At 45.6% G+C, this 21,360-nt stretch overlaps 2 protein-coding genes and 1 long non-coding RNA gene across 3 annotated transcripts; 1 reads left to right on the forward strand and 2 right to left on the reverse strand.

Moving 5' to 3' along the window:
* Positions 1-951: 951 nt before the first annotated feature.
* LOC135919232 (uncharacterized) lies at positions 952-12,328 on the reverse strand. Its single transcript, XR_010569925.2, has 3 exons — positions 11,963-12,328; positions 6,966-7,058; positions 952-1,429 (listed from the first exon to the last, which is right to left on the reverse strand). It is a non-coding gene; the product is annotated as an uncharacterized lncRNA (long non-coding RNA).
* On the forward strand, positions 8,033-9,407 carry LOC135917488 (putative nuclease HARBI1). The gene has a single exon (XM_065451053.2). It carries the CDS (start codon positions 8,273-8,275, stop codon positions 9,392-9,394), a length of 1,122 nt encoding a protein of 373 aa, XP_065307125.1. The 5' UTR covers positions 8,033-8,272; the 3' UTR covers positions 9,395-9,407.
* Positions 9,430-11,752, reverse strand: LOC135919214 (uncharacterized). The gene is made up of 5 exons (XM_065452916.2): positions 11,437-11,752; positions 10,896-11,127; positions 10,245-10,418; positions 10,092-10,175; positions 9,430-9,807 (listed from the first exon to the last, which is right to left on the reverse strand). Exons 1-5 carry the CDS (start codon positions 11,573-11,575, stop codon positions 9,570-9,572), a joined length of 867 nt encoding a protein of 288 aa, XP_065308988.1. The 5' UTR covers positions 11,576-11,752; the 3' UTR covers positions 9,430-9,569.
* Positions 12,329-21,360: the final 9,032 nt, after the last annotated feature.

Below are 21,360 nucleotides of genomic sequence, written 5' to 3' on the forward strand. Positions count from 1 at the left end.
AATGCGCCTTTCACATCAAAAGTTTGAGAACTTTATACCCATAAAGTTTCGGAATTGACATCCACGCGCTCCGTAGATTCCATGATATAGTTTAGATCCCGCGGCTTTCGCGAGATGCCGCGGCGAGCCCGTTCGCCATCAAAACGTCCTTAAAACTTAGAGCTCGGATGGGGCTGCTTGCGTTATGTGACTCCCGGTGCATGGGCGTTGCCGCGAAATCCAGCCCCAGTTCGCAATTTTTGCGGTGAGATGGCTTTTCGAGCATGAAAAATACGTTCTAGACAAAATCCAGAATGATTTCCGGCGCTGGGGCTTTGCTCGGCGGTGCATGGACAGCACGAAAAAATTTCAGGGGAGGCTGAAGCCCCACAAGCCCCCCGCCCCCCTCCCCTGGCTACGCCCCTGACCCTTATTACCACCTCCGCCGCAAAGACGAAGAGGTGGTAAATAACATCATACGCTCGGCGTACAAGGCGGGCGATGGGACTGCCCCACTCCGCCAGCACACAACACCTCCTTCAGCTTGGAGTATACAACACCCTCACACAGCTGATAGAGGCACACAAGACTGCACAAATACACCGTCTTTCTCGCACCAAACACGGTCGTTATAAACTTAACCGTCTTAACATCACCCCTACAGGTGACATACACCCCACTGCTCCCCTCCCGACTGAAGTCTGCAGTTGGCTGGTCATCAAACCCATGGCCAAGAATATGCTACCCGGCCGCCATGATACACTGTAAAATAATTTACACCCCTAAGGGTTTTTTTCGGTGTCTATAACTAACCCCCTAGCACCCTTGAAAAAGGTGGGTTCTATAGGGAATTACACCCTTATGATGGTTATTCTATATTCCAATAACACCCTATCCCTTGAGGGTGTTTTGAACAACATATTACCCTTCGACCCACGGGGTGTAAGGGTGCGATCAGGAATATATTACCCCTTCACCTATCGGGTGTAATGAGCAATATAATAACCCTTGAAGTATGGCATGTGGATGCGGGTTGATATGCACTTCATTGTTTGTTTCGTAAGTCCACAGTCAGGCTAGCACACAGAAATGTTATGTATGGTGTGCATACAATAGGTAATGTGTTTCCAAACGCACGGCATAGCAACTTTGAGAGAAAACACATAATCATGTGTGATGGTCCCATTTACCACAGACACAGAGTGACTGCATGGAGGGTCATTTATTCTAGCCTCCTGTACAATATTTAGAGCTTGCACTATGCCTTGTATGTGGTGACAAGTCTTGTGGCCGTTCTACGGTGAAGAACAGTCTCATTCAAACCAAAGTTCCAGGGCAGAGGCGAGGATGATGATGCCTTTGTGTAGCTGCATTCCAATGTCCTAAGGCGAGCCATCATAGATGAAGCCATTTCTTCACTGATCGCTGTAGCCATCTGCTTCTTTTCTACCTGCAAAATGATTTGTTGCAATTTAATGTCAGGAAAAGTACACGAAACATGACAAGCTGTGCTTCCCTGCATCATTCACTTTAATATTTCAAGATCACATGAAGAGCAGGTTAAAGAAACAAGCACAGATAGTGCTTACTTCCAAGAAATCGTTATTTCGAAAGAATAAGGCATTCAATCTGCCACATCATGAATGTAGGAGAGACAGGCTACAGAATTACATGAGGGCAATTCAGAAATTATTGCCTCCAAGCCCACTACTTTGCCAATATTACAGCAAACATTTTGAACTCTATCATTTATGCACTTATGTTTAAGCTATCGAATGTCACTTGCCTCGCCTCCCTATCTCTTCTCGTTCCAAAGTAATCGAGCAATGCATCGCATCCAGTGGTGATGTCCGGTTGAAACAGTGGGCTGTAATTGAATTGAATTTCTCACTGCGGAACGTTCTGCGCCCTTCAACATTCATTGCCATCTGAAAGCAGTTTACGGGGATGCTGGTGTTGAAGTCAGCATTGTGCGTAGGTGGGCAAGTACTGAGAAACATCAAAATCCAGCCGCATCAAATGTCCAGGATCAGCACCGAACTGGACGGCCCACAACGGCTTCTTATGAGGATCATCAACATCAGGCAAACGAGTTGAATCAGGTCAATCGTAGGATCAAGCAACACCAGATTGCAACAACACTCGCCATTTCCGTTGGCTCAGTGAACCACATCATTAACGACCTGCGTTACAAGAAGACTTGCGCTTGTTGGGTGTCACGGTAACTGACAACTGACATGAAAAAGTCCAAGCATAGCCAACAAGTTGAATTCTTCTTGTAACCCAGGAGGTTTTTAATTATGTGGTTCACTGAACCAATGGAAATAGCGAGTGTTGTAGCAATCTGGTGTTGCTTGATCCTACGATTGACCTGATTCAACTCGTTTGCCTGATGTTGATGATCCTCATAAGAAGCCGTTGTGGGCCGTCCAGTTCGGTGCTGATCCTGGACATTTGATGCGGCTGGATTTTGACGTTTCTCAGTACTTGCCCACCTACGCACAATGCTGACTTCAACACCAGCATCCCCGTAAACTGCTTTCAGATGGCAATGAATGTTGAAGGGCGCAGAACGTTCCGCAGTGAGAAATTCAATTCAATTACAGCCCACTGTTTCAACCGGACATCACCACTGGATGCGATGCATTGCTCGATTACTTTGGAACGCGAAGAGATAGGAAGATGGGTCAAGTGACATTCTATAGCTCAAACATCAGTGTATTAATGATAAAGAGCCAAAATGTTGGCAGTACTACTGGTAAAGTAGTGGGTTTGGAGGCATTACTTTCTTAACCGCCCTCATATTACAGCAATAACGCTGTGCAGTTTGTTTTTGTGTGTGACATTTGACCCAAAACTAGAATTTAGTGATCTTAGGCTTCTAAATTCGCCTCACTGGTGTGCTCTTGATCCCTAATTGTCATGGTGGTTGCTCTGCAAATGTTTATCAAGCATGGTTCCTCTAAAATATTTGACACAATTATTTGTAACATATTCAACGAAAATTTTAATATGTTAGTTGAGAGCATTACTTGTTTCGTTTTCCTGTTGTTCTCTTTATACTAAGCATCACTAAGCTGACCTTTATTTTTTCTTAATCTCTGACTTACACAGTGGCTGGTAACAACCCCTCTGTCAGAACTATTTGGCATCTCTACTACAAAGAAGCCCTACCTACACCTTCTGACATCATCTTAGCCATCTCCACTAAGCAAGCACATAATCCTGCTGGTATTTTTATTACAGAGGTTTTCCCTAAAGATCTTCCAAGCAAGAACACTTTAGCATTTGATCATTTAGATGCTTTTAACTGAAACAACACAGTGAATCCATCATGCTTAACAGAAGTTTAGCTATTTTAATCAAAGCACAGTTAAAGCCTTTCATGTATGAAGTTTGTGATCTGCTTTCACTTGATCTTGCTGGTTATATGATTGTGAGTTACACTGAGATCAAACATTCTAATGGCCAACATCTTTCATCTGTGAAGCGCAGAAAACTTTAGTGCACTTGTCAGTGTTGTTACGGCATTCTTATATGTGATGATTAGGCTGCTGGCTGTTTAGCACTGTAGTAGGATTGTACAGGGTGATCATTTTTAAGTTTTATGGAATTTTAAAAAATGTCCTGCGGCAGATGGCATAATTCTTGTCCTTGAGCTAGATTATTTGAAGAGGTGGACATTACTAGCATGAGAAATCGAAACACATGCTCAACTAAATAAAAAATCACTAATTAACTTCGTAACTAATTATATTACTGCACATATTGCAATTTATTAATTGTAGCCAGTGAGCTTGGAAGACATATGCATTTGAACTTCCAGAATGACACCAGTTTAGGAATATTTCCCTTATAAAGACCAATACACAAGGGTGTTCCCGTTACTTTTGTACATCAGTGCATAAAAGCACATTTCGTTAAAAAAGTAAGTGGAACAACAGTGCATTTTTACAGCAAGTTTGATGGTGCATATCTCCAAACTGACGCCATTCTGGAAATAAATTCCAAGTAGATACACCTTGTAATGTCACTGGCTATGATTCGTAAATTACAATATGTGCCCCAGATATGTGGTGGCGCTGGCAAACACTCCCAGGGTTCTACTAGGAAACATAAATACCCAAGAAAGTGATGGGGAAACGGCGCCCGCAGTAGCTCAATTGGTAAAGCATCTAACGCGTAATGCGAAGACATGGGTTCGTTCCCCACCTGCGACAAGTTGTTTTTTCATCCACTTTCATTTCCATTTATTTATCATTTCTTTATTTACCCTAACTTGTCCCTTGGTGTCAGTGTTTGCTGGCTTCTTAGGATATGATTAATAAACATCGGGTTCATCGGTTAAGCCGCTTTCTTTTCGTTTATATTAGCTATAATGTAATTCATTCAAAAGATAATAAAATTTTCTAATTAGCTTGATATGTTTCGATTTCTCGTGCAAGATATATCTGCCTGTTTGAATGTTCCTGCTCAAGGACTATAATTATGCAATATGCAACAGGGCTATATTTAAAAATTCCACAAAACTGAAAATCATCACCTTGTATAAAAACAGTGTGAATTTAAAAACAAGCTTCAGTGAACCTTATTGAATCAGCAAATGGCCAGTGTAACTAGTCTGATCATCCTGGAAATCTTTTGTAGCTTATAAGCATAGTGCATTTCAATTCCACATTTAGGAGTGCAAATTTTTCTTGAAGTCAGCTTTTTCTTTTTAACAGCTAGCATCCCTGCCAGTTTGCTTAAACATAATGTTGCATGACTTCAACAGTACTGCACAATCAGACTTTTTTCTGCTCACAGTGTCTAGTGATGTGTCTTTAGCAGCTGAAATAATTAATGTTCATGCAGATAAACATCAGAAAACATTGCAATAACTGCCAAGAAAATGCAATCATGCGTTTTGTTTACAAAAGAGCATGTGCTCTACCTTCTGCCAGGTTTGTTCTCCATGTCAGGCTAGCACGGAACTTGTAAGAGGCACCTTTTGCATCCATGAAGATATTTTATGAGGTTATGGTGGTGTCGAAACATGATATAAACCATAACACTTTAAACTATTTTATGAAACAGTTATTTGTACAAAGATAGAAAAGGCACCAATTTTGAATTTATCACATTTGGTTTAGAGTACCATAGTATAAATGGCCCAACTAGTACAGGTACGCAAATGGGCTAGTTGGTACTGGTCGATGACGTTAGACAATGTGAGCACGACAAAGGATGGAGAAAGAGGCGATAGCATTTGTTCCATTTCTCGCCACTTTTTACGTCCCTTGTACAAGTCTGCGCTGTCGAACATCGTGGATCAACTAGTACAGTCTGAAAAAAATATGTCATGAAAGAAAACTTGGCTTTCAACCTCGACAATTCTGCCTGTTAGGTATTATGGTTTCTTTAGAACTTATTTCTTTATACAAAGTCAGACCCATCAAGTAAAGCTCGCTGAGAAAGAAATGAAGAACAGCATCAACACCTCTCGAGGCACATGCATCAAAGGAGTCAGAGCATCATACACATTACCTTTAAGTGCAAGAGTATTCTCTTTCTTAGGCAAACTGCATATCTAGTTTCTTAAAGCCTATATATTTATTTGCCGCAGCTATGGGAAGATCACAAGGTGGAAAAGATGTGTTGGTGCAATTTCAACTATTATGTACAACAACAAAAGGTAAAGCACAGGAAGTCTCACTGCTCCTCTGTCTAAATGACATTCAGTTTCATTTGTCATGTCCACTCCTATCCTGATGGCAGCAGAAACAGGAAGACAGCAGCGTGGTTCAGAAAGCAGACGAAGGAGCTGATATCCTAGCTGACATAAAGAGTAAAGAAGGGAGCTGGTCAGGCCATGTAGTGCAGACTTGAGACATTCACTAGCGCGAAAAAGACAACGGACGACAGCTAGAAGCACACAGGACAGAACTCTAGGCTTCAACTGAAATTTTGGCTACACAGAAACATACGATTCAGGGGATGCGACCTCGACGCATGGAAGCAACATTTATCTTTCCTTTTCCCTGCCTGACACAGGAGGTATCGGAGCAAATCGATGGGCAGGTTCATTTCGAGATACGAACACTCTTTTTTGGCGAGAGCCAGGGAAGGGGTGCTTACACACCTATCACCCGCTTTTCGATGCGAAGTGCTTCGAATATTTTCATGTCGACCTGCATCTAGAGCCGCCTGGGCAGATGAGTGCTTTGAAACTGCTCAGTGCATGAGCACTTACAGCAATGATTGGCCAGATGGCCACCAGCCATGACAGCTGCCCTATCTTTGTTCCCCCAAGCGGTCGTTTAAACACCGACCTGTTTGGCTTGAGGAAACATAGGGCAGCTTTGAGTGCCTTGGTGGCTGGTGGCCACATGGCCAATCATCGCCATACGTGCTCATGCACCGAGCAGTTTCAAAGCAATCGTGTGCTCAGACAGCTCCAGAAGCAGGTACATAGGGAAATATATGAACCACTTTGCATCAAAAAAGAGGGGAATAGGTGTGTAAGCACCCGTCTCTGGCTCTTACCAAGAATGTTCGTAAGTAAAATTAACCTGTTCATAAATTTGTTCCGATAGCTCCTTTGTTGTTTCTGTCCGTCGGCATTCTGTGCATTCCATGTTTCTGTGTAGCAAAAATTTCAGTTGAAGTTTAGAGTTCTTCCTTATGTGCTTCTTGATGTTGTCTTTTTCACGCTAGTTATTGATGTCTCAAGTCTGCAATGAGCACCAACTAGCCAAAGTGCCTTCTTAAACCATGTAATACATAGGGCATATAACCGGTGGACACATTCGAGTTACAGAATGGATGCTAAGAGAAGAGAAGGGTAGTCAAGGACGGTAGAGAAGTAGACTATGATGAAGTCAAAAAATTTTGCAGGCTTCACTTTGAATCAGCTAGCGCAAGACAGGGGTAATTGGAGCTCAATGGGGGAGGTCTTCATCCTCCTGTAAAAAATATGTAGGCCAATTGTGATGAAAAAAGTATACCTGTCGGTTCAGACATCTTCACTGTCTTTTCAGCAATGTGTAGGCCCAAGACAGCCAGTCGGTTCCCATGCAATTGCTTCATGCTGACTGTAACTGCATGGGCACAAGAAAACAACCCACCATTAATACCACCCGAGATTGACCACTCAATAAAAGAACCTCTCAAAACAGCAAATACAATTAAGCATTTACCAGCTTAATAAATACATATATAAAGGCCAAGAATAGTTACAATAACCATACCCTTTATAACTAGACATTAAAATAAGGTAGTGAAACGTACTCTAACCGTAGGACGCTCAGTGCAATTCATTTCAGAAATACTGTTGACAACTGACAGGACGCCTTAGGCAGGGTTCAGTCACACAACAAGAAAACAAATAGTAGTAGTAATAAGCACGCCTGCGTGAAATCAAGAAACGAGTTCAAGGACGAGAAAAAAAAATGATTAGGCTCGGTGTGCTTATTTATATAAAAAGATAAATTTATAAACAAATAGCGCAACCATGCGTTCATCCGCAACAGCACAAGAGCTTCTAGAACAAACGAGCACAACTTAAAGCGAAGGATAAGTACATAGCCGGGACGGTCGTGGTTCTTTTGTTTTGCATTAGTTCTAGTCATGAAAGCACAAGCATTGCAAGCTGCCTGCGCCATTACCTACCACGGGACCTCCGACAAAAAAAAAGAACAATAACAATTGAGTGAAAGTACGCAAGCGACATTTAATACGGTTGTCACACTGCATACTTTTGGCCGCGATCGATCCTGATTGGAATCGAATTTCTGGAGGCGTTTGGCCTCGTTGCACAATCGGCGGACGGGAGCCAATCGCGGTCGAAAATTTCGATCCAGAACAGGCTCAATCGTGATCGAAAGTGGCCGTGTGACACCGGTATAAGTATGCGCCCATCTTTAGTAACAGAATGAACTAATTAGCCAAACAAAAGTATTATTTACCTGCCTGCGCCGGATACTGACGCGTAGCAGTACTTAATTCTCTACAACTCTTAGTCTCTTCGATTTGGCTGCACTGGCTGCACTAGTTCCGTGATAGTTCCGCCACCGTGCAACGAGCGCGCAAGACCGGTTCCAGCAGTTCACAACACTAGCGCCGCACTGTCGCTGTCAAAACGAATAGGCAAGTTCACAAAATGTGCAGGCCTTGTCGTCTGCAGCGCGTCGCCAGCGTCGCTTCGCCGTCTCCCTAGGCGGATTCTTTGTGCCGGGTGCTCTACTGATTCGTGCTGCTTTTTTTTTCTTTTTCTTGTGTGGTGCATCGGACTTTTCGTGCGTGTGTGATCGAGATGGCTGCCTGCTTGCAAGCGGCTATGGAGCTGTTAGAGTCCGACAGCGACGAAGAATTCGACGAGATGTGCATTTTACTTGCATGCGGTGTCGTCAGAAACGATCGTCATCGTATCCCTGGTTACTGTGAAACTGTAGTGAACACGTACTTCGAAATGGAGTTCAAGAGACTCTTCCGGCTGTCTAGAAAGACTTTCGATGAGCTGAGCGCTCGCTTCATGGCATCCGCCTTCTTCCCCGATGCTGTACAAGGAAGGCGGCAGATTTCGGCTGAAAAAACATGTCTGATAGCTTTAGTCTACATAGGCTCCCAGAGCTCAATGTACGCTATTGGCGATAAATTTGACGTGACGGAGTCGTCGGTGCATGTCTGTGTCAACCGAGTCGTCAAGTTTTTGCACGGCATCAGAGACGAAGTAATCTGCTGGCCTGGCAGCGCGGAGATTGCCCGCGTGAAAGCCGGATTCCTTGCGAAGAGTGGTGGCAAGGGGCCCCGGAACACTATAGGGTGCATCGATGGATGTCATTTGGAGATCCTTAAGCCGGATCAATCTGCGCATTCTTATTACAACCGGAAGAAGTTTCCGTCCATTATACTGCAGGGAATCTGCGACGATAGAAACAGATTCACGCACGTGTTCGTCGGTTTTCCGGGATCAACACACGATGCGCGTGTGCTGAGAGAAAGCTCTTTCTTTCAGAACGCATCCGTATTATGCGACGGTGGGTATCTTCTTGGGGACTGCGCTTACCCGCTAATGCCGTGGCTCATGGCCCCCTTCAGAGACAACCAGAACTGTTTTCCTTCGTGGAAAAGAAACTTCAATGGAAGGCATAGCCAACAAAGGGTGACCATTGAAAACACTTTTGGACTGTTGAAGCAGCGCTTTCGAAGGTTGTACTTCGTTGACGCCAAAACTGTAGTACAGAGCTGCTTCCTTGTAATGGCTGCCTGCGTTTTACACAATTTTTGTAATGAAGAAAGGGATTTTTTGGAAGAGTTGGAGACTTTGCCACCTTTCGACGATGCAGGAAACCGAGAGCCAACAGGTCATATTGACCCTAATTTGTTAGGCTACAGTGAGTCTCTGAGGGAACACATTGCCAAGCAGCAATGCTAAGGCAGCCTTGTTTCCATGAAGATTGTGTCATGCTACTGCCATGCTGTCTGTGTAGTGCTTGCATGAATTCTAGTGCTGTTCAAGTTGAAGTGAAGCGAATAAATGCGGAAACGTATTTTGAACGTTTCCTTTTCATTTGGGATACACAAGTCACGAAATACCAAAGTGCAAGTGTTTATTGCTTGTTTGTACGCATGACATCAATGAGCATGTCAAACTTGGCCATGCGCTCCTCGTGGCGCTTGGCTCTGGCTGCATCCAATTTCAGCAGCGTTTCGGCAAGGACATTGTTTGATGTCCTCTGCCTCTTCCTGGGGGGCATGCTGACTGGAACCTTCTCCATGTCCCTGGAGGAGTCCATGTCCCTGGAGGAGTCCATGTCCCTGGAGGAGTCCATGTCCTCTGCGGCCACACTTTGCACACATGAATACAAACATTACATCACTTTCTGTAGTTTGCACCAAGTACTTCACTAGGAAACCAGCTGCACAAGAATGGACACATATGACATGCTTCTTTTGCTCTAACTGCTTAGGAAAATAATAAGCATTGTTTACAATGTAAATGTTATTCCAGCTTGTAGTCAGTGCTTAGTCTTGTCATGTGTGTTCCTTGTCATGTACCAAATTTAGTCTGCCATTCCAGTAGTAAGCCTACATACAAAGACAAATGCACTTACTGTAATTAGTAAACTTACTCTGAGTTTCCTGCAGAGACTCCAGTCTCGAGGAGTGCTGGTGGTTTTATATGGTGTTCTTTTTCCAAGACCTTGGCCAGCTCCCTACATGGCGTAAGTTTTATTAGAACTATTCAGCAAGTCAGGTAGACATTTATTGGACTGGGTACTCACTCCTCATACTCGCACGGTACACGGTGGTGCCCCGATGTATTATTTTTTGTTTTCGCTCTTTTGTAGCTGCGCTCTAATGATTTCCACTTGTTTTCGACCTGGACAAACGAAAGGGTGCCTCCAAACTCGTCGTTGAGGAGGTTGGCCAACTTTGTCCACAACATCTTTTTTGTCCTAAAATCAAGCCACAAATGAAACACGTACTGCAGCAACAATTAAACTCAACTGCAATAACAGGGGTCACATTTACAAAAGCATGCTGGGATGAAATATGAAATGCACTTTGGTTTGTATTACGATTGCCGATGCATTCAAATACAGCAACACCCGCCGTGGTTGCTCAGTGGCTATGGTGTTGGGCTGCTGAGCACGAGGTCGCGGGATCGAATCCCGGCCACGGCGGCCGCATTTCGATGGGGGCGAAATGCGAAAACACCCGTGTGCTTAGATTTAGGTGCACGTTAAAGAACCCCAGGTGGTCAAAATTTCCGGAGTCCTCCACTACGGCGTGCCTCATAATCAGAAAGTGGTTTTGGCACGTAAAACCCCAAATATTATCAAATACAGCAACCGCTCGGAAAAAATTCTCGCGCTTTTGTCATTTTTTTGCGTTTGCAAGCATGCTGCATAAAATCGAGGATGGATACATACCTGAATCCCCCTTTCTGGCCGACCAGGTCCTTAAGTTCAACATATTTGTCAATTAAAAACCGCGTTCTTGCTGCGGTCCAAAGTTCAGAATCAGCTTCCGCAGAAGCAGGTATTGGTGCAAGTGGCTCTGCTGAGGTAGAGGCAGAGGCATCCATAGCGCTTTCGTCGGAAGCACATGGTTGGTTGGCAGGTGTGTGCTCAGCTTGAAATACAAGAGTGTAGCGTTGGCCGTCTGAAAAATAAAAATACACATAACGAGAACGAGCTGTAGACGCGCAAACTTAGCGAAGTGACTGAGAAATCGCATAGGGTTCATTTCCCTTGACAGCACCAGTCTGTGGCGTTAGCGTGGTGCGACTTTGCTTGCGAGTACCAAAATGCTTCCTCAGACGGTCAGTACGAGCGCAGGTACGCGCAATTCGTGCACACGTAAAAGAGAATGCAGTCAAGTTTGCTGTTCACTGATTGAAGCCATAGCAGACAAACAAGACCGCGCACGTGCTTACCACGTTTTTTCAGTAAGCCATCGAACAACACTCACCTGCTCCCTCGTACAGGTATCCATTCCCATCCGGAATGTAGGAGCCATCGCTGCCAATAACAGCCGTCACCGTCTTGGTAATGCCGCCGACAGCTATTTCCACCGTCGTCTGCTGCGCGCTAGGACAAACACCCGCCATCGTGAACTGGCTGACACTTGCTCCGACGTGAGTGCAGCGTAGTCGTGAACTCGTCGAGAACTAGGCCTGCACTTGTACAAAAAGAAGAGGAAAGTGCAGAGGGCGCGCGCTGCACTGGCAAAACGTATACGATGGTGCTGCACTCTCTGAACTCGTGCAGCTAGTGCAGCCAAATCGAAGAGACTATCTAGTTGAGGACACGTGAACAATGAAACATTCATTCTTTTTTTTCTTTTTCACATTCGGTGCCCATAGGCTACGCCTGGAGTACATATACTACACTCGCATCCAACACACCTTGCGCTGTCCTTTAAATAAATTGCGCGAAGATTACTACCACAATGACGCACCATAAAAACGCGACGCTGAACGTGGCTACGTACGTACCTTTTATATGAGCAGTTCATGCGCCTTGCAAAAGGCCCTCGGTTTGAAGGCGGAGCGCTGCCACGATGTGTACTGTGGGCACACCATTTCGATTACGTAGTGGATGGACGATGTTGACGATGGATTCCGCCGAAAAACAAAACGTCCACTTCATCACTGTTCAGGCCGAATGGAAGATGTTTTCTCCGTCGCCACGAATGACGGCCGTCGTAGGCGTAGTAAACACACTGTCACAAAGAAACACCGATGTCGTAGGCCGCTGCTGCCCTTCTTTCTCACGCACAATCGCGTCGTCTTCACTCCGGACGCTCACTTCGCGTCTATGAGCACAAAAGTACGCGAGAACAACGACGTGGTACAACCTAAACGCAGCAAAAAACAATCTAATTACTCACAACTTCAAGAATGTCACGGAGAACACACATGCACCCGACGGCCCGCCGGCCCGCCGCGAGACGTAGGAAATGACGTAGCGGCGATAGCGGCGACACCCGTCGGGGGAAGTTACTTCAATTTCGGTTTCGTTTTCAAGGCATAAAAACAAATATTCTTTTAAACTACGTGTGTGTATTACTTTCAAAGCTATTTATTTTACGCTACCTCTAAGCCATTTTCTGTGTTTACGGGTAGTTTCACTGGAAATTTATTCCCAGAAACATGGGCTGATATCAAATCAAATGGGGCAAAGGTGGGCTGGTAACTGCGTGTAAGTGAATTTATTTCTCGATGCTTTTTTTTTGTTTGTTTGCTTGGACGTTCATCTGTAAAGAGACGTGGCCCTTCCTGATTTTATAAGATGCAGAGGTACTTGCGAGTCTGTCTTTTCTTTTATGCGCAGACAAAGAGAGAGAGAGAAAAAAAAGCTTTAATTGGCATTTTCAAGACGTTCACAATGCTCATATTTCTGAACTTGTGTGCTCACGCAAATTTTAAATAGCTTGGACGAACGGCAGATATAAAAGTACTTGCATAATAGCTTTCTAAACGTATAGGTGACACCACGAAATTTCACATGAGCAGAACTACACGAAAACCTTAAGTTTCCAAGTACGAAGTCTTTGCGTGGTGTCGTGAAAGTGCAACCGAAGCGAATCCAGAGCTCGGGGTTTTTTTTTCTTTTTTTTTTAAAGAGCGGGTGAGCAAGTGCGGCCGATGACCGCTCAAAAGAAAGAACAAATATAACAACGACTCCCCTTTGGTGGACAGCCCCGTGAGTTGTCGCTTACAATCTGATGTCGGTCTTTGTCTTACTGCAGTTGCTTATAATAGCAGTTTGACGGGTAATGAGGAAGATATATTCACAATCGAGGTACTTTGTGCATGCGGTAGACAAGTCATTTTCAACCCAACTACTCTCGCCCTCAAACTACCACGAGAGAGCAATTTAGTATTGTTCGTATTCAATAGCTGTGCCTATACCATCGCCGAACCCCTTTGCTCGGTGAGGGTGCAGCTGCAGTACAGGCTATTGAATGACAACAACAATTTCTTGGTAAAGTGTGGGAACTGTGATGACATTTCGTCTGGGTGTTGGCTTTAAGCATTCTCTTGTCTCCCCTTAGTATCATACTGTCTCTCCTCTGCGCTGTTGCATGTGAGTACAAAAAAGTAAGTGCTGCACCTTCTGCACTACTTTTGCGGTGGGTTGGGGTGGGCAAAAGGGGGCTAACGCGTAATTAGTCTTCCAGAGGGCATTGTGTCGATGGCCAGGGTGTTTCAGTGGGCATTGTGACGGCCAAAGAGGTCCAAGAAGTATTGTAGCGATGCCCACGAAGTTCTCGCTAAAAGGACTCGCACACGCCTTCCCCGCGTCCCTCTCATGTTCGTTATGCACGCCCTCAAACCACCCACCGACGCGGCTGGCAAGCCAGTGACAGCAGCAGCAGCAGCAGCAGAATTGGAAAGAGTGAGGGAGGAGGCATAGAAAGCTTCGTTTTAAAATCTGGCAGAACGCCCCTTTGCACGCTGTAACCTGCAATGCAGAGCTCTGGTGTTTTGACAAAATTCAATTTCATTCTGCAAAGTATTTCTTTCCCGTATTCAGCATGTGCATCTGTCCTACCCGTCTAGCGAGGGGAGACGGGCGAGTCTCGCGAGACGGGTCTGCATATGCCAAGACATCGCGAACGTACTTGGCAGGTGGGCAGTAGCGCGCACACTTGAAAAATGGCTCACCACTGTTCCGTGAACAAAGATGGGCCTGCAAATGCCCCTCCAATTTCTGGAATCTCGTTATATCTGCAATGATTGGCTTAATATCCTATTCATGCATGCAATAATACTGTCTCCAGTTTGGGAGGGGAACTATTTGAGTAAATACCGCTGTTAGTCGGTGTTGTAAATACTTTATGCATCGCAAGTTGTACGTTGGTTCTCTAAACTTTCTTAGATTATTCTCCCTTTCTTTCAGAGCACTCCGTTCAGGCAGCTGTTTGTAAGCCAGTAGAACTTTCCCTTACTATACAACTACAAACTTAACAGTTTCTTTTTGTACAGCCAGCTTCGTAAATTGACGCAGACGCGAAGCCATGAGCGTTTTGCACGGCTCTTTCCGCAGATGCTGCTTGAGCAAAGCATTTTGGTGGGTGAGAAGGCTCAAGTTTGCCAACGAACCTACCTTGTTTATAAACTTGAGAGAAGCAGAACGAATTGGGGTTATTGATTCGGCGAAAGAAGGTCAGGTGGGGTCAAAGCTTCTCGAGTCGGCGTATCTTTTGTTCGCGTATGGTTCGTCGCACCCTTTTCTGCCTGTTTTGTCATGCTTGAAAGAAACCTAGACGACCGCACTGCTTTAGAGCAATTGGGACGCGCCCAGCTGCATGCTGTCACGTGGCCTATTCATTTTGCTAGATTCCTGGCGTTCCAAAAGCAAGAGCTGCACTAGTTCTGCCGTGCTGAAAACATTTTGAACATTTTTCTTTTGGTTAAATATTCAATACTAGAAAAAGTAGGTGCGCGCTTTTGGATTCCGCGGAATTTGTGCGTGACAACATTTAAGAACTGTGTGCCACCTGGAACACTGTGACATAATAGATAGTAGTGCTTCAGGAACAGGTTTTTCGCAGGACATATTTAAAAGGGCTTATCAAAACAGACAGTGAAACGGAGGGGGACTCTCTTCAGGAGTTTTGTCGGCACTGAAAGCCCGACATGTCTCGGGGGGAAGCGGTTGGGCTAGGGGAGGGCACATTTCTGGATCCGCCACTGGTTTTTAGTGCCGTGGGACACGCCGTCTCTTCGTGCAACTGTATGTTTGTGAATGTGATAAAAACAAACAAAAACACCCTTGCACCCACCCCCAATATTCTTAGTCAGTGCACCCTTTCGGTGGGTAAAAGGGTGTTATGGCACCTAGAACTTCCCTATGCTTCGCAAAAAGTCATGATGATGGGATGTTTCTTGAATGAAAACACCCTTCGAGGGTGTTATGATTCGCAATTCTCACCATCAAGGGTGTAAATTATTTTACTGTGTAGGCGCCGCCATCTGAAGGCACAAGCTTTAGACGTCAACTAATACGCCGACGAACATGCCATCACTGTAAACGGAAATAACTCCGAGGTGGGAGTATAATGCTTGTCCTCTAGCGACCCCCCGGGTCGGAGTTTATTATGCTCCGTGTGATCGGAGTAGACATTTTACTCCGTGCGAGCGGAATTTTCGCGTGGAATTATGGGAGTTTTCTTTTTGTCTTTTCTTTATTTATTGCTTTGCAATGGACGGAGTTTTTTCGAGGTGCAACGGGAGTATAAAAAGAGGCATCGCGTGAGTTTGCGCGAATATCTTTACATACCGAGGCTGCTGGTCAAATTTGGAGATATGCACACGAGACCGCGTCAAATTCGACGAAACAAGTCAATGAAAGCACATATATCATGACATACATAAACATTTCAGAAACGGCCAATGCAGAAATTTGAAAGACATCCCACGTACACGCGATACTCAAGAAGCAACGGTGCCAGTATATATAGCCACGATACTGTGTGCCTCGAAACCGCCTAGGGAGCAGCTGTACTGTTTTCAGAATTATGACTCGCATGCTCGTTCATACGAGATCTGCCTCTCTGAAATTAGCAGAATACCTTAATCAACACAAAACTCTTAATTCAGAATAGTGAGAGAAAAAAGTTAATGGCGTAATTTTTCAAAATTATCATGCCATTCTGTGTGCTGAAGCGACTTCGCCCACTGCCGGCGTTCGCGACCAAAAAGTAGTGCGTTAGTTACAGTAAGCAAGAAAGATGTAAGTGCGTGTGCTTCATAGCAAAATTAAATTTTTGCAATATAGTGGTAGCATAGCAAGAAATTATTACGTGTGAGTATGACCCGCAGCAGCCGACGTAACACCGAAAAATGCGCAGTCATACATTTTATACACCGCACTACTTGCTCCGAGTCCAAGCAATCTCTCTCGGTTGTGAAAAGGAGCTACATCGCTGATTTGTCGAGTGAATCCTTAAACTCGGAGCCAGCAGGGCGTGCATCTAAATCAGTGTCTCGGATAGAGCGTAATGTTAGTGCAGTATCGGAAGCAACGACGTGACCAAAACATAGATGCGCGATAACAATTCGATTCACATCGCTCAATAAGAAGCTTTATTTACAGTACGCATACTTATGTCCTACCGTTTTTCTTCGGGCGAGAATATCCGTTCACAGATGCATAAAAACAGTTGCTCGGACTCCGGTATTTCTCACTGGCAACATAGCACAGCAACGAACTTGGGGTACGCCATTCATGTGCGACCACGGACGTCGTCGCTCGAGCAGTGGCTGCTGTTGCCATTGCTACGCGGTCCTTTCAAACATTGCACCGGACGTTGTCAGCATGTACCCAAAAGGACATAAAAGGCGTATTTCACGTACTGAAGAACACAAGCCAGGGTCACGCAGCTCGAAAACACAATCAGAACCTGAGCCGACATCACGAGCCAGTGAGCAGCTTCGAGGTATACCTAAGCCTTTTTCCGCACTTGAAAACGTTGCTCTTGCATTCGTCGTTGTCAGCAAAGTGTTCAGAACTAACGTACTTGAAGCTGAGATACAGTGAGCTTCAGGCACGCCTATAACACTTTCTGGAAGGAACTACGGAAACAAATTGACGAAAAGCTGTCACGGAACGACACTTCACAAATGTAAACAAACCGTCAGCCATGAGCACTGACGACTCCGCCGAACGCGCCCGGTCGCTGCCGAGGCGCACAGCCTCATGGGAAGCGCCACGTGATAACCTGTTTCGGCGGAGGGGAGTTTTTAAAACTCCCTGTCGGAGTTTCACGGGAGAACAAGATTTTTAAGCGGAGTAAAATCGCGTCATGTCGCCCTAATACTCCCGCAGCTAGCCAGCGGAGTGAAACGAGGGAATGGCGCTATTTCGCTCCCATACATCGGAGTAAATATTTGAGGAGGGGAGATTTTAGAGCACCTCACCTGTTAAAAACTCCCAGGTGGGTTTATTTTCGTTTACAGTGATGGATGTAGTACGGGGACGCGGCGAAATGCGACTCTAACAAATACGTAGCCAGCGTAGCGATGCCAACCACCACTCTCATCAGCGCCGCTACAGTGCGCACACACTCCTCCAGTGCTGCCGAGGAGGTCCTGATCGTTCTACACTCTTAGGCAAAGCTACACCCTTTGGCGTGTATCTGCCACACAACGATAATCGTCATCAGCCTCGCTTGCGTTTCCTTTCTTGAAAACACCACGCCCGCTACTTTCCTGTCGGGAATGCTATGTCATGCTGATAACGCGCATGCCGTTTGTTACTGGGAAGTACCAGGCTGGCCTCGTTAAAAAAAGCCAATGCGGGCAAGACAGATGACGATCATTGTTGTGACAAAAAGGTGTAATTTCGCTTAAAAGTGGAGCCATCGCGGATCCCAGTACACGCACGGTTCTCTAAGGAAGTCATGCAAAATTTCTCGAAAAACTGATGTCTCCCCGCCGCACACATCCTCCGCGGTTGTGCTCTCCACAGAACTGTAAGCTTAGTGTGGGTACCGGCTCACGCGGCGAACGAACTCTGGGAATGAAGGGGTCAACCGTTTAGATCGAGGCCTAAGTAACCGGGAGGCCGGCCCCTCGAACCCGGGTGGTTTCGTAGAGGTCCCTAAATCCTATGCTGACATTACTAACTTCTACAAGGAGACGAGACGCGTGTAGCCGCCTCACCACCCCGACCTGGACCGAGCGCAAGCCATCATGCTTCGCAGACTGCCGACCGATTCCATTCTCAGTCATTCCAGGCTTTATTTAATCATTGGCGGGGATTGCGACCACGTCTGTACTAAGTGCGACCACGGAGTGTTCGCCACTCGGGCACACATTCTCCGGGGATGCGAAGGTAACCCTCCCCCACAATCATTACTGCCAGCTCTCTCCGAGGAGGGTTGTAACCAGCTGCTGACAAGAGAAGACAAGAAAACACAACTGCCACTCGTCTCGTGGGCCCAAGACGTCGCCCCACGTGGGAGCCAAACTAGGCCTACCTGCCCTACTTGCAACCATGCAGTGGCAAATAAAGTTGTTTCTCTCTCTCTTTCTGACTCGGGAGGGTTGGGGGGCGTTTACAAAGACCTACTCGTTTCGCATGAATGAATGAATGAATGTTTCGCAGGAATGAGGGATACGCCAATCTACCACTCTTGTGGAACTAGAGAAACGATTGAACACCTCTTATGTCTCGGTCCCCAGTACGACGCCAAACGTGAAGCTCTCTGAGTAGCATGGACTGGCTGGACTCTTCCCCATTTTCGGAAATGGAGATCCTTGGACCATGACCGTTCATGTTGATGACACAGAAAGCCAGGAAAGTGTCATTTTAGTACCTCAAGTAGGCAGGTATTGGCGACCATGTGCGGACTCGGTGCAAACCTTAGAATGTGCGAGAAACTTTGCTTTCTCTATCCCTCACTCTCTTTCTTCCTTCCCCATAGCGCTTCCCCGAGTGCAGCGTAGTGCTGTGTCTACTGAACCTCACCGCCTTTCTTCTCTTCTATATCTCTCTCTATCTCAAACGATTGCAGCCGCCACTCCACTAGCCTTTTTAAGTTGCTTAAAGTAAATATGGGTGCAATAGCCTGGCAAGGTGGCACGAATTCATGATCGCCACTCAGTACGTTTATCAATTACTCACAGCTTACCATGGCCATATGAATGAAATTTGCAGAAGCAGGAGGAGGAAAGCTTCATTTTCATCACACCTTCGAATTACGTGAATTACTGGGTTATTTATTCTGCCAGGTGGTGTGAGGTGGCCATAAGCCCTTGACTTTCGGCGATCTCCAAAGCCCAGTTGATGGTCCGGAGCTGGACTGTGGGGTCCGAGATGGACACCGATACCTCCCAGTCCAAAGTGTTATTGAGTTCTAGCTCTGCCCGTCCCAGTTGCTCAATATATGCGTCAAGTCCGCTTTATGGGCGTCGCAGTCTTTGCATTTAGGTGAGAAGCAGTCAGGATATATTAGGGAGTATTGTAAAGGTTGGCAATGAGACAGTCTGCGACTGTCTCCAGGTAACCTATTGCACTTAATTCAGTGACATCTGGAGAGGGGTATTTTTGTCTACATTTGCGGCAGTTTATCGTAATTTTGTGGAACGTGACCACGCAATCACTCGCCTAAACCAGGTCGAGGTTTCCGACCGCCCGGCTGACGAAACCTACGGCATCATTGTGGGCAGATTAATTTTCTGGGTGCGAGGATTCCGCAGGAACCCAGATGATTTCAATCTGGCGATCAGGTCGTGAAAATTTGTTTAGAATTTGCCACACTGGTTTGTGGATTGTTGCACCGGTAAAGTTTCTGACTGCAGTTCTAGAACCGCTAAAATGATTGTCGCGGTGGTGCCACTGATAGCCAGATCTATAACTGCCATGACGAAGGCCTGGACCAATTGTCTGAGACCTGCTTCCTTGATGTCTTTACGTTTGTTTACTACTCGCTTATTTAGCCTGTTTGTTTGGCTAACGTGTCCTATGATTATGTTCGGACTGACTGCGTTCTTTCCCTTGCTCTGTCCGTGGTTGCCCAGGATTCTAAGCGTCTGCACTTCTTTTACGCATGTGCCACCTACAATCACCTTGATGTCCGGAGTAGGCGTTTCTGCTTGTGGTTTAGCCTTAATAATCAGAAGTGACTTTTGCGGGGAGCATGAGAGACCTATTTGATTCACATAATTTGACACTCGGTCTGCTCCTGCTTGTAGTGTTTCCTCTATATCCCTATCGCTTCAGGTACTAGCACAGAGCATGATATCGTCAGCGTATAGTGAGATTATTAAAGCATTGATTGTGCTAAGGCCAGTAGTTTGCGGTACAAGACAGATGTTAAACAGCAAAGGGGATAGTACTGATCCCTGTGGGGTTCCTTTGCTGCCAAGTTTCAATTTAGAAGATGTGATGGAGCCTAAGTGAAGTTCGGCAGTCATGTCGGAGAAGAAGGCTTTGATACAGTCGCAGGTTTGGTGCCCGACAATGGATTTCCCTGATGCAAGCATGATTGTTTAATGCTTAATATTGTCAAAGGTTTTTGTTAGATATAGGGCTAGGACAGCTTTAGTTCTTTTCCTGTGAATAGGGTGTAAAAACTCTTCTGAGAGTCTTACCATGATGTCTTGGGTTGATAAATCAGGACCTCCTGGAGCCGAGGAGGTCCTGCTTCTTGGAAGCGCAGCTAGCACTTCTTACTCTTGGATTTCGTCGTCCAGGTTGTGGTTCAGGGTTCCCGAGTAGCTCGCGAGAGAGGCTTTCTTTGATGTGTCTACGTATCTCCGTCTGACTTCCTCGACGATTTCTTTATCTGTGATGCTTGGTTATGTACTAGCCAAATGATGTTTTTACTGTGCTCTGTTTTGCTGTTCGCCGGATCCAGCAGGTGTCTGAGGAGGTGCCAAGTATCCTCGAGGCCAAGTGTGCCACTCATTTTGTTGCAGAGTTGGCCTCATTATTGCCTGGCAAGCTACTTGCATAATCTTCTATCTCTTTGAATAGCTTTGTAATTTAAAGCTCAATGACCGCTTGAGTTTCTGCATTTGCCACGTTCTCTGCAGACTGCCCTTAGGCTTCCCACACATATAGCAGCCGGCTGTTCACAGATTGTGGTGTTCCTGAGGATGGGATTGATTTGGTTACTGTTTTAACACCATTGATAAGATCGTTTACCCATTCCTTTAGGTTGCTTATCTTATACCCTGCGTTTTGATTTCTGAGAGTGGTCTGAATTTGTCCGAGTCCGTAATTTGGGCTGGTTTCCTGCCTCTACCTCTGAGGCTTCTGGCAGTTATAGTAGTTGCCACTATGTAGTGGTCACTACCTAGGTTAGTCATGGTGTTCTGACATGTCACATGGCCAATAAATTTTGTGAGTGTGAGGTCCGTAGATGGGCTAATCTGTG

Source organism: Dermacentor albipictus, chromosome 4, assembly GCF_038994185.2.
Source record: "Dermacentor albipictus isolate Rhodes 1998 colony chromosome 4, USDA_Dalb.pri_finalv2, whole genome shotgun sequence".
NCBI lineage: Eukaryota > Metazoa > Arthropoda > Arachnida > Ixodida > Ixodidae > Dermacentor > Dermacentor albipictus.

Excerpts from the sequence above, each read along its gene's own strand:
- LOC135917488 (XM_065451053.2), top strand. The coding sequence starts at position 8,273 with ATGGCTGCCTGCTTGCAAGCGGCTATGGAGCTGTTAGAGTCCGACAGC.
- LOC135919214 (XM_065452916.2), bottom strand. The coding sequence starts at position 11,575 with ATGGCGGGTGTTTGTCCTAGCGCGCAGCAGACGACGGTGGAAATAGCT. Across the intron at positions 10,419-10,895 it reads GGCCAGAAAGGGGGATTCAG|GACAAAAAAGATGTTGTGGA; the intron begins GTATGTATCCAT and ends GCTTGATTTTAG. Across the intron at positions 10,176-10,244 it reads GTACCGTGCGAGTATGAGGA|GGAGCTGGCCAAGGTCTTGG; the intron begins GTGAGTACCCAG and ends TACGCCATGTAG.